Source organism: Hippichthys cyanospilos, chromosome 9, assembly GCF_059441005.1.
Source record: "Hippichthys cyanospilos isolate Australia breed blue-spotted pipefish chromosome 9, RoL_Hcya_1.0, whole genome shotgun sequence".
Taxonomy (NCBI): Eukaryota; Metazoa; Chordata; class Actinopteri; order Syngnathiformes; family Syngnathidae; genus Hippichthys; species Hippichthys cyanospilos.
The window spans coordinates 23,251,905-23,264,510 of NC_142377.1; the positions used below are offsets into that span (position 1 = coordinate 23,251,905).

Sequence of the window (12,606 nt, forward strand, 5' to 3'; positions counted from 1 at the left end):
TGGTCTAAATAAATAGCAGTTGTTTTTTTTGAAAGTGTCGGGGAGTTTTTTTTCACAATTTTTGTTCACAAGAGGAATCTTGTTCGTTTCAGATGGAAAAAGTACATTTTCAAGACGGGGTCGAGGTTGTAAATGTACTATTGAACGCAAACTATTTTTGAGCGGTTTATTAGAGCAGAGGTGCGATGACATAATATCGGCCCGGAAGATTTTGTCAAGAACAACAAATCAAACGAATGAGTCGCGGCTTGGATAAACGGATCAAATAAAATGTTGAAAAAATCGAAAAAAAGGAGCAACGAAACGATACGTCACGGTCCGGGGCGGTTGCCATGACGGCCCTGACGTCATAGCCCCTGCCGAGATGCCGGGAAACCCCTCGGCGGGGTCGCCATGGATACTGGCGGGGGGAGGGGTGGGGCTCGGAGGAAGCGGAAGTGTCAGCGCAGGCGGAAGTGGTACTGCCCTGAATCCCCTGAGCAGCGAGAGCAGCGAGAGGACGGCGGCTCGATAAAGCCTCATCGGTCACAGCAGCAGAAAATCGCGAAGTCTCCTACGTGACAAACGTGAGTCTCGCGGACGGCCTTCGCCCTCGCTCGCCCGGAAGCGACCCCCGAGCGCGGAAGCCGCCGGCCCATTGTGCTTTGCGGCCGGCCGCCTGCGAGGATTTAGGCCGAGATCCGCCGATGAGCCGGCGGCGCCCCGGTACCGCCCGATCGCGACGGATCGGCGGCCGCGCCGCGCCGCGCGACTTCGCCTCGCCTCGCCTCGCCTCGCCTCGACGTCGTGCGGGGAGGGGTTCGCCGGCGATTCCTTGACAGCTGAGCCGCCTCGGCTCGGCCCGCGAGTTTTCCCGCGGGCTGCGCTGCGCGCGTCTGCCGAAGCGCGCGTCGGGCTCGCTCGGTGGAATCCGGTGCTCGTCGATCCGCCATGGCGTGGGCTAACGCGCGCGCGCGAGAGACAGAGAGGGCGCGCGCACACACACACACACACACACACACACCCTCATTTCCCGGGAGTTCCCCTCCCCCGCCGCTTCGCCCCCTTCCTCCCCCCGCGAATCGCCGATTCGATCGGGCTCGATCGGACCGCGTTTCCGGCCAAAAGTCGCTTTCGGACTGCCCGAGGGCGCGGCGCCGTCGCTTCGCAGGTTCCGTCGAATTCCGACTAGCGCGCCAGGCTAGCCTCCATCTTAAAATTCCACAAGGGAGTGCGGCGGCGGCGACTAGGAGGAGGAGGGCGAGGGCGGAACCGCGAGCGGGCCCCGCGCACAAAATCGCAGCCTGCGGCGACACTCTTCGCCTGCAACGATTTCACGGCCGGCGGCGACGGCGAACGGAGCCTATTTAGTCACGGTCTCGCCTGGGACGAGGGAAGCCTGCTCGCTTGTTAGCACGCTGGCTAACCGCGAGTTGTGTGTGTGTGTGGGGTGTGGGGTGTGGGGGGGGCGACGGCTCTAGAAAGTGAACGTTCGTTGTCAAAGGAGACTGGTAACGCTTCGGGAGATCGACTGAAGCAATCGTCAGTCGGTGTGTGTGTGTGAGTGAGTGAGACTGACGCCACACGATTCGGCCGATAGAGCTCAGTTTCACACGCGCGGACGAAGGAGGCGTCAAGGGGATGTCGACCCATCCATCGAACACTCCAATAACATGCATCGCCTCCTCGCGTCTAAACACCCTATAATGAGCCAGATCGTGTTTGCGGAATATGAAAGAAGCAGCAAAATTCACCTGCTTTTAATCCATCTCAGGGGGCGGCCATTTTGCCTCTTCCCGTCCATTGAAAATGACATAGCAGTTGCTCGGAATGTCACAACCAATCGCGGCTTAGCCTGGGAACACATGAATAAATGCAGAAAAGAAGTGAGCTGCGGTTGGTTTGGCACAATTTCATAGGTGTCCTAGTGGGCCGGTATCCCGCACGTTTTGCGGTTTTCTCTCCGACCCGCCTGATTCAAATGATCAGCTCGTGGGCGAGCTCCGCGGGAGCCTGAAAATGATTCTCATTGTTTGAGTCGGGTGTGTTTAGGGGTGTTAGGGTTGTTTGGAAATATGCAGGATACCGGCCCTCCGGGACTGGAGTTCCACACCTATGGGCTATTCCTACGCGATGAGCGCATAACCAATCAAGTTGTTGTTTTTTTTGGGGGGGGCGGGCCTGTTAATTAGCTCCGGCGATCCGGGGGTGTGGATGTTTGGCGACGAGGCGGTTGCAAAAGTGGGCCGGAGTAGCTACCGCTCAAGTTTTCTAAAATTGACTCTGGGTCGGCCCGCGCGACCTACTTTACGTGACGGAAAGGAGGCGGCGGCCGTCGCGGCGAGAAGCCGGGACGTTCCCCGGCGTGCCGTTGGCCCGCTCTCCCAAGCCATGACGCGCTGGTTGCGGTCCTCGGCAGCCGCAAGATGGACAGGAGCGACCTGGTGCAGAAAGCCAAGCTGGCCGAGCAGGCCGAGCGCTACGACGACATGGCGGCCGCCATGAAGCAGGTGACGGAGCAAAACAAGGACCTGACCAACGAGGAGCGCAACCTGCTGTCGGTGGCCTACAAGAACGTGGTACGTACGGCTCGGCCCGCCGCCGCCTCGCGCCGCCCGCCGCCGCCTCGCGCCGCCTCGCGCCGCCGCCTCACGCCGGGCTCGCCGGCAGGTGGGGGCTCGCCGCTCGTCCTGGCGCGTCATCTCCAGCATCGAGCAGAAGACGGAGGGCAACGAGAAGAAGCAGCAGATGGCTCGCGACTACCGCACCAAGATCGAGGCCGAGCTGAAAGACATCTGCAATGACGTCTTGGTACGCCCCGGGTGCGGAACTCCGGTCTCGCGGGGCCGGTACCCGGCATCTTTTCAAACCTTCTCTCTCAAAGGCGCCCGATTCAAATGATGAGGATCGTTTTTTTTTTTTTTTTTAAAGCTAATTTGAATCGGGTGTGTCGGGGAGAGAAAACCGGAATACACGCGGGATAGATACCTCATGAAATTTCAAAGTACATGTTGGGAATCGTGCCAAACAAGACTTGGTTTAGACGCATGGAAATGTCTAAAAAAAAACAAAAAAACCTTAGTCCCTTTAGTAAATCTAAACGTGCGGAACTCACATTGGCCGCCGCAGAGGTCCCCGACCTTTTTCTAACGGCCGTCCGGCGGCTTAAGATTTTTATCGCGGGCGACCGAACGGGAGCCCCAGCTTGCTCGCGTCCCCAAAATACTTTTTCGACTACCGCCTCAAAATGTAGAAAAACGACATCGATGAAGTGGATCATTTAACTTGAGTTACGAAGGCTATCATTTCAATACGAAACGCGAATTAGACGCAAACCGGTACTTATCCATGCAAAAGCATATGCCAAGGGGGGGGGGGGGGGGGGGGGGGGGGGGGGTACGGGATACAAAGAAAGTATAACACATCGCTCGTGCGTATCCGACGGCATCGGGCCGAAGGCGCGCTAGTCACATTTTGCTTTCCCGTGGCGGCTCTCGACATCTTTCAGAACCTTCTGGACAATTTTCTCATCGTCAACGCCAAGCCGGCAGAGAGCAAAGTTTTCTACCTCAAAATGAAAGGAGACTACTTCAGATACCTGTCTGAGGTGGCGGTCGGCGAGGACAAGAAGGGTGAGCTTCGTTCGGCGCGGAGAAGCGCGCGCGCCAGCCTCTTGTCGGAACGGCTAAGAAGGGGTTCCCCTCGCGTTGTCTTTAAAGATACGGTGACCAACTCCCAGGAAGCGTACCAGCTGGCGTTTGACATCAGCAAGACGGACATGCAGTCCACACATCCCATCCGACTGGGCCTGGCCCTCAACTTCTCCGTCTTCTTCTACGAGATCCTCAACTCGCCCGAACAGGCCTGTTCTCTGGCCAAGCAGGTACGACGGCGGCGGCGGCGGCGGCGCTCCCGCCGGCCCCCCGACCCTGACCCGCTCCTTCCCGGGCAGGCTTTCGACGAGGCCATCGCCGAGCTCGACAGCTTGAACGAGGAATCGTACAAAGACAGCACGCTGATCATGCAGCTACTAAGGGACAACCTGACTGTGAGTCGTCGCGTCAAACTCCTTTTTATCGTGAGCCGCATTAGATATGGCGGGATGTCAAGATTGAAAAGTCCAATTCATTTCAAGTATGACTGTTTTACACATTTTGAACTCGAGGGCCACTAAAAAGCGTTCAGGAGCGGTAGTGATGAACGCGTCCTGTTTGGACATATTGAAAAGCCCGCGCCTTTCCCCCGATTTCGCTTGAATCAACGGCAAGTCGCGAGCGGTGCGCAAGAGCGATGTTTGCGTCGACACCCCAAAAGCACCGGGTGGCGCTCGCCGACGACCTATGACGCTGGAAAGCCTTTCCGTGACTCGGACGTTCGGCTTAGCCCGGACTCATGCAAGTCTTGTTCATAATACTCCGATTACGACGTAGAAAATATTCATAATTATTCAAGTATACGGCGTAGTTACTTTTGTAATGATTGCATTTTTACTCTTATCGTACATGAAGAGGGCGTAGGTTCAGCCCAAGTCGGGTGGTGATCGGTGAAAAATCTCGGGGGGGGTTAAAGATTCAGATCAAACACGGCCCACGAAAGCATTAAAAGGCGAAAAGCCGAGACTGGGAACGGATGACGACGGCGCGTATATAGCGTTTGACGGCGGGTTAAGTGAACGGTATGAGGAAAGCGTACGGAGCGCCACTGACGGCCGACTTGCTGTGTGTCGTCCTCAGCTGTGGACATCAGAAAACCAGGGTGACGAGGTGGAGGCCGGCGAGGGCGAGAACTAGCACAACGCACCCAGACATCCCCCACCCCACCCCACCCCACCCCCCTTCTTTTCTCCTCCGCCTTCTCTTCCCGTCTTCATGCACACAAGCGTTCATTCCTCCCTCTTGGTCTTCTGCATAAGCAGCAGCAGCAGCATGAGCCCCCCCCCCCCCCCCCAGCTCAACCTGGCACTCCACACGCTCCTTTAGAACCTCTGGCCCGTCCCGTCTCACTAGGAGGTTTTTATTTTTTCTTCTTTCTTTTAAGGCTCTCACTATTTCCTTCTTCCCCCGCCTAACTTCTAGTCGGCTTGTTAGTCCTGCCCACTGGCTGCTTTTATTCCACTTTAATCCAAACAAGAAGACAAAAAAAGGTTATTAAACTGTGTGTTTATTTTCAACAACAACGCTCACGATTCCTTTCGTCTTCGTCCCATTTGGGCTCCAGAGGCTCCTGTCTGACTATTGGGGGGGGGGGGGGTGTTGCATGGACCCCAAGTTAGAAATTTTAGCGACCAAAACATTGCCAGGAATGAGAAGGCGGAAGGTTCCGGGAGCTAAAAGATCAAACCCCACAACCTTAAGCAGGGGTTCTCAAAGAGTTTTGGAGTCGGGGACCCCTTTTTGGAAATCCGCAAGGACCCGCCCTTGCAGCTCTTTGCGGTTACTTGCCCTTACTATTCAGCAACGTATTCCATTTGACAACAAGTATATGCCTTACTTTTCTGAAGTAGTGAAGTTGAGAAAATTGCACACCTCCATTATCCAATCAGATGCTCCTGCTTTAGCTTTGCCGGCTTCATCGCCTTGATAGCGAGCAACCGCGGACGCAAGATGCATCCGGACAAATTTGCGAATAACAACATCGTTTCAAATATATGAAGCCGGTCGAAACGACTACATTCCAACCGAGACTCACTCGTGGGCCGGATCTCGCCGAGGGAAGGACATCGACGGCGGCTCCACCAAACAAGGCGTAAAGCTAACTGTTAAAAAAATCACTTCCAAAACACCCAAATGATTTCGCGGACCCCCTGCGGTCAAGCCACGGACGCCTGGGGGTCCGCGGACCCCGCTTTGAGAGCCGCCGCTTCTAAAAATGTAAGAAGAAAAAGATCAGAGCCCCAAATCAAATAACATGGCCACCGCTGACCTGTGGTTTACAAACATCTTTAACGTGAAGCCTTTGCGGCTTCAATTGCGGTATCTAGTGTTTCCACAGTAGGTATTTCCAAAGTAGTCACAGCACACATTTGACCTAGTCTGTTCTAGTACAGAGTTATTCTCAGAGGTTGTCTTTTTTTTTTTTTCTCTCTCACCTCAACACCCACGACACGGAGAAAGAAATGGCATATATGCTCTACAGCTCCATTGTAATGTTACTTTTTTATTGATAACACACTTAACCTTTGAAGAACGAATATCCCAAGTGCACAATACAGCAGACGAATAACTGAAAAAGGAGTCTGTTGGCTTGATTGGACATTATTTGGAAACGGATTTAATCGCCTTTGGCACTAACCAAGGAAAAAAAGAACGCTTCACCCGCTGGCAAGAAAAGGGTGGCTGATTTGTCACCCTAAAAGTGCTACATTGTCAAATGTGCATGTCGGTTTCCGTAGCGACCAGAAAAGCTAGCGGGCCACCGTTTGATGAAAATTGCATCCGAATCCCCGTGGACAAGATGCGTGCCGTTCGCTTTCCGAAGAAACGGTCCAATGATGATAGTGGATATTGCGCGTTGCTGAGGACAAATATTTGGAGAAAAAAAAAAACGTACGAATGCCTACGCAAACTTGAGTTCAACTTTTCAACCGCTATTCTACTTCAAATCGCATCAAGAAATACACTTAACTTCGCTTGTATGACGGTTTTATTGCTTAACGTGCGCACATGCTTACGACCGTTTTGACTTTGCTTGAATAAAACTGCCAAAAAAAAAGGTCAAAACTGCCACTTCCCCGCCCGATGATTGCGGCGGTTCCCAAAGATCGCCGCACACCCTTTAATCACAAAAGTGAGCCCTAAGTGAGAAGGTTTCGCACGCTTCTGCGGCCCAATCCCGAGGCTGCTTTTTCATGGCGCGGAGCGCAAAAGGCAACGAAACCCCAACGCGCCAAATTTCCGCTCCCGTCGAGAGCTCAAAGACCCGCCGCGACCTTCGGGAGAAGGAAGGAGATAAAGTGAGGTGAGATGAAAAGTTTCATTTAAGATCGAGGACGCGCTGAAATGAGACGTCAAGCTGAGGGACGCGGACGGCCAGGCGCCAACCAAGAGCTCGGGTGACAAAAAAAAAAAAAAGATCGGTGATGAGAGGTGACAAATTTGAATTACCGGACGATTCGAGAAGAAAATGAAAGAAGCGGATAAACGGCGGTCCGTGACCGCTGATGACGAGATCAAAAAAACATTCAAGGTGACAAAAAAAGGAAAAGGAGCTGAAAGACAAGAGGACGGCACCAATGAAGATGGGGGAGACGCCCATAGCAGAGCGGCAAAGACGACGAGACGGAACGCCTCAAAAGGCAGTTTATGGAAGAGCTCAAGGACGATTTCAGGCACTTGGCTCGGGTCGGAAAAGCGGGCGGCATGGCAGCGGGGGCCGTATGGGCGGGTCCTCAACACACAGGCTCCTAAACACCGACGTCTTGAAAACTAAAGCGGACTCCATGGCGTCACCGGGCCCAAAACAAAGGTCGGCCGTCTTGTGTCGCGAGAACACTTCTTATCCAAAGGAGGACGGCGACGGACGTGCTGGATTCGCTATCCGGTGTATCTCAGACACCTGACTTTGTTGGGGTTTTTTTCCCTGATGGGCTTTGCGTTCGTTTGAATATGTTGCAGACACAGCACCTTACCCCAAAAAATTTATGAAGGCATTCTTACCCACGCACCGCGTATGTAGCGCTCCTCCCAGATTTTAGTGGCGCGACCGCCTCATGCCACCCACTGCTGCTTTTTTTTTTTTTTTTGTCATGAAAATTGAAAATAAAAGGCTGCGGAGAAACGAGCAGGGTGAAAACTAATGCGCGCGAAGCGAACGGCGACGCAAGATGGCCGCTGATGACTTCACACCTCGCGAGGGAATCGGCGCTCCAAGTTCTTAAGATGTGCGCGCGGTCTCCGCCGGTCACTTCTTCTTGTTTTTGCTCTTCTTCTTCTTCTCCTGCGGCGGTTGTTGCTGTTGATGCAGCTGCTGCACTTCCTGTAGCAGTTTGAGGGCGGCCGTGTTGTTTGGTTCCAACTCCAAGAGCTTGTTCAGGTCTCGGACGCAACTGTTCCCATCCTGAGGAAGAGAAACAAGGATGGAAACCGGCTAATACGCGCATTCGCAATTTCTTCCACATATCTGTGTCATTCAAATGTGAAGTGAGTCATCTGTCATCTACCTAAACTTTAGATAGACTTATATTTGCGTTTTTGGTCAAATTCACCCAAATTCAAGTAAAAAAAAAAAAAAAAAAGGCGGAGGGGGTTTTGGAGAAATGCGGTAGGTCAGTAAGGAGTAAGGTAGGCAAATCGGCCCCTTGAAGCGCATCTGTCGTTTGACGGGACAGCAAAGTTCCAGTTCCGGGAAAAGAGCTAATAGGGGCTAACGGACCAACGCTCGAGAATACGGGTCGGCGCGCGGGTCACCTTGAGCTCCTTGTATGCCTGCGCCCGTCGGTAGAGCGCCTTGATGTTGACGCCGTCGATGGCGAGCGCCGCGCCGCAGTCGCCGACCGCGTCCCGGTAGCGCTTGAGCGCCAGGTAGCACAACGCCCTGAGCGCAGGCGCGCAAGGTTAGCACCGAAGTCCCGCTAAGGCGGCGGTCTTTGCTTACCTACCGGTTGGTGAAGGCCGCGGCCTCTTTGTCGTGGTGGAGGATGCTCTGCGTGTACTTTTCCACAGCCTGGGCGTGCGCCCCTTTCTTGACCAGCGCGTTTCCCTCCTCCTTAAGCGACTTGGCTCGTTGCACGTCCTCCTCGCGGGTTAAGTCGGGCTTCCGCGCCGCGCCGTCGCATCGGGGCGCTCGGGCGACCTTCTCTCGGACCGCCAGGGGCACGACGGGGATGGCGGGGAGCTTCTCCCGCCATGACGGACCGTCAACCTCCGTCAAGGCTTTTGTCATCCTACAAAAGGTAAGGTAGGTAGAAGCAGACCGCTTGGAAATAGGCTCGGTTGTGTGACCGGCCAAGTAAAAAGCAGGTAAGTAGCTAATCCAGTCTGGGCTAGGTAGCTTTCTCGCTAAATAAATAATTAAACTGGTAAGATAGGCAGCCTCTCTGGTTTGAATTTGCGACAAGGACAGCGGTCCCCGACCTACGGCCCGCTTCCGCATTTTGCCCGGCCCCCGAAACGATTCGACAAGCGCATTATTTTTGTTATCTTTCTGACCGCGCCATCGAGATTTACAAGTTCATCCGTTGTGACGTTCAATCACACCTGTCTGCTCTGTCCCGTCTGAAAACTACACCCCCTCCAAAGGGGGGAAAAAAATAAATAAATAAATGCCGGACACGCCCCGAAAACAAACGATGCCAAAAAGGTTAGGTAAAAGAAAGGTTGATTCAGAATGCGGGGTTTTTAACCTGCCTGATTATTTTTTTCGTGTGCGTACAATGCAAAGAAAAGGCAGGTTGTCTCACGAGCCAAGAAACGGCGGCTGGCAGTATTCAAACAACACGATCCGTGCCACCGCTATTAATATTCGGTTAAGTGCAGCAATAATATTGCTATTTATTTTTTCCTCCTCTCAAGGCGTACAAACACTTGGTTAAGCGCGGCATTCTGGAACGCTTTAAACGTTCACGTCGTGACATCTCTGCGACGGTGGCACGCCTCGTTACAAAGAGACCCGGCCGCCCATCTGAGATGAGTCACGTGAGCCTCGGAGTTTGGGAAGCCGCGCCAAAGTGAAACGATATTGACATGAGGCTCATCCGCGGCATCAGCGGTTAGGACGAATATGTCGAGTACTGTATGCGGCTTTCACCTGTTTGCTCCGTCGTGCGCGGCCACTAGATTTGCATCCAGCTGCAGCACAGTCTTGTAGTCCACGTAGGCCTGGCGGTAACGCTCCCGGGCCTCCGAGGCGGCGGCTCGGCGCAGCAAAGACTTCGCGTTGAACGGTACCAAGCCCAGAGAACTGCCGGAGGAGAGGGGGGAAGCGCTAAATCCCAAGGTAGGTTGCTAAGTATGCGGCTAACGACGAAGGGTCCGACCTGAGCGAACCGGGTGGGAAAAGGCGGAGTGCGCGATCAGTGGCATACTTAGCAATATTACAGAGAACCTTCACCATCTGCCGAGCGGTTATTTGTCCGTCGCCGTCGTCGCGCACTTTGTTATCCCGAGCGGCGCTGTGCCGTTAGCGCTCCGGGTTTAGGTAAAAAACAGGGAGCCCGGCTGTTATCCTGGCTCTCGGCCTCACCTCGCCGTCCGGAGACCGGTCGCGGGCTCCCTTGCAACGGGCTACTTAGCGCATCTCGCGCTGGCTAGAGCACATACGGCCGCAGTCAAAAGGCTACATTGGGTCGGGCTTGAAAACGATCCTCAGAAGTGGAAGCGCGAGTCGCCGGCCGGAGGTCCACGGAGACCTTTTCTGACCCTATTTACTGCGCGGCAATTGTAGCGATCGAGATCGTATTTGTGGTGTGTTCACGGCTTCGACTATTTATACAGGCTACGAAACCTTTGTCGGAGATTTCACTTTTAGGGAGCATCCAATGAGACGTCGAACACGCAAGTTTGCTAATCACGGCTCGACTTGATCCCTATCCCCTTCAAATAGCGGCTGCGATCTACTCACATGTTGCAGTCCTTCAAACATTCGGCGCAGTTTCCTTCTTTGAGGTAGCTGGCGGCGCGGTTGGAGTGCAGCACGCTCAAATCCTCCACGTTCTTCGCATCTGCAAAAGCAAACGTGACCACGCATCAGAATTCGCACGTCATCAGCATAATACACCAGTTAAGTCTTTCAGTGCCAAGCGGCCGGCAGCCCGTGCCGGACGACTTTGAGCGTTTTTACTCATCGTTCGAGGCCGACAAAATTTTGGGTGCCATGTCCGTACAAACGTGCTCGGTGCAATAGGGAAGAATAGATTCTACTCTTCCATCAGAAAAAAAGGTGACCACAACAAGCAATCCAATTGGAGACCGAGCAATCAATGGACTTTTACTAGCGCTGAGCGGCCGGCTTTGTGGCACATTTGTAATCCGCGTGCCAAACTGGGCGCGCGGAGAACACGACTCTAGCCGGCGTAGAGCTAGATGTTTAGCGAGGAACGGAGGGCCGTCGTGAGCGAGCGATGAGAGATTTTGAGTGAGAAAAATGTTTTTCTGTGCTCAAACCCGAAAACTCGCAGTCTATGCCTAGTATTAGGCGCACCGAACTATAAGAGAAAATTGAAGGCTTTTCGGTGGACCCTATACAGCGCAGAATACGGGGTGCCAATGGGAATTCTGCCCAGCAACAAGTATGTTGCCTTCATGGGAGTGGGAAAAAGAAAAATTTTGTCAAGTAGCGTGAAAGGCCAAACCGCTGCCTTAAAACGCTAAGGGACATCTTTATTAGGTGTTAATGAAGTGGAAGTGACGATATGGAAGTGGACTTACTGGTCTTGTGTAGCTCGCCGATGGCCAGGCTGTACAAGCGGGTGGCCTCTCCGTACTGGCCCGCTTTGAAGCACTCATTGCCGGCCTGCTTCAGCTCGGCCCACGCTCCACCTTTCGTTTTCGAAGTCATTCCGGGTGTTCTGTTTTCGGGGAATTCCAAACTCAGCGCGCATGGCAACTGACTTGTATGGGATCTTCCTCAAAACGTACGCCTAACACAACCTTGTCAACGCTGAGCATGCACGGAAACTGATAGTTTCATATTTACAGCCAAACATCATTAATGCTTGTTAGGCGCAAAAAAACGGAACTGAATACTCACGGGAATGTAATAGTTTGCGTAGGAAAAAATACTTTTTATTACAGCAAGTGTAAATAAAACCATACGACACTTGAGAAAAAATTGTGGTTATGTCATGCTAGCCAATACCGGCCGGCGTTGTAGCTAAGCTAACAAAACCATGTAAACGGACGCCGGAAGCTAAGCTAAGCGGGTGGGCGGTACACTTCCGGTTGCTACGCTAAGCTAAAAGCTAACACCAGGACGGGAGGCTCGTTTCGCTTACTGCTTTTCTGACGCCAGGTGGCGGATTCGGCTCCGGCTCCGGCTCCGGCTCCAAAAGTGGCTTACTCGACTCGGCTTTAAATCGTCGGAAAACGTCCAGAACTCGCGGGCGCCAGTGACACAGTCATTCCTTCTCCAACCCGTTTCCCTTCAATCCTTTTGGTTGTTGGTCTGGTTCAGGTCGTGCCGGAATCGCTCGTGCTAAATGCGGTAAAGGGGGGGAAGGGAGGCGGCGGGTCGGGAACTTTCCGGCCCGCGGCGCTCACTTGTCAGTCGGGTGGACGACGACGGGAATGACTGCCGGCCGCAAGGTGGTGAGATGGCTTATCAAAAGCTGCGTTCAAGAACCCTAGGAAATAGGGACGCTAGCTCATGCCACAGTGTTGTGCGTCAAAAGGGGAGCAAATCGCGAACATTAACTTTTTAATATTTGGATGTAAGAAAATATTTTCTGTTTATTATTGACAATAGGCACCACAACATGACTTGACATGCATTTGAGTTGGTGTCTTTACAATAACATATGAGTGCTTCTCAATTATTATTTTAGGAACAAGAAAACACTTCGAACCTCCCACTCGCTGCGGCGAGTATAAATATGATCATTTATCTATAAAAAAGTGGATTTTTTGGACATTAGCACAAGAAAAGAGCACCATAAATAAACATGCAACTAATGTCAACATGACTTCTGCAGTT

General features: G+C 53.1%; 2 protein-coding genes across 4 annotated transcripts; one reads left to right on the forward strand and one right to left on the reverse strand.

The window, feature by feature from the left end:
• Nucleotides 1-408: 408 nt before the first annotated feature.
• Nucleotides 409-6,253, forward strand: LOC148419601 (14-3-3 protein beta/alpha-1-like). The gene is made up of 7 exons (XM_088423279.1): nt 409-566; nt 2,399-2,558; nt 2,650-2,790; nt 3,488-3,611; nt 3,699-3,862; nt 3,932-4,027; nt 4,713-6,253. The coding sequence occupies exons 2-7, from the start codon at nt 2,406-2,408 to the stop codon at nt 4,767-4,769; spliced, it is 735 nt and encodes a 244-aa protein (XP_088279405.1). The 5' UTR covers nt 409-566; nt 2,399-2,405; the 3' UTR covers nt 4,770-6,253.
• tomm34 (translocase of outer mitochondrial membrane 34) lies at nt 5,119-12,238 on the reverse strand. Of its 3 annotated transcripts, XR_015866587.1 has the most exons (8): nt 11,909-12,238; nt 11,343-11,482; nt 10,537-10,636; nt 9,724-9,876; nt 8,576-8,860; nt 8,385-8,511; nt 7,824-8,034; nt 5,119-7,744 (listed from the first exon to the last, which is right to left on the reverse strand). XR_015866587.1 is itself a non-coding variant. In XM_088423277.1 (7 exons), exons 2-7 carry the CDS (start codon nt 11,470-11,472, stop codon nt 7,879-7,881), a joined length of 951 nt encoding a protein of 316 aa, XP_088279403.1. In that variant the 5' UTR covers nt 11,473-11,482; nt 11,909-12,238; the 3' UTR covers nt 5,119-7,878. The 3 variants fall into 3 exon arrangements, 2 of the variants coding, with proteins under 2 accessions (XP_088279403.1, XP_088279404.1); XM_088423277.1 differs by having other exon boundaries at nt 5,119-8,034; XM_088423278.1 differs by lacking the exon at nt 11,909-12,238 and adding an exon at nt 11,665-11,794 and having other exon boundaries at nt 5,119-8,034.
• Between the last annotated feature and the right edge of the window lie 368 nt (nt 12,239-12,606).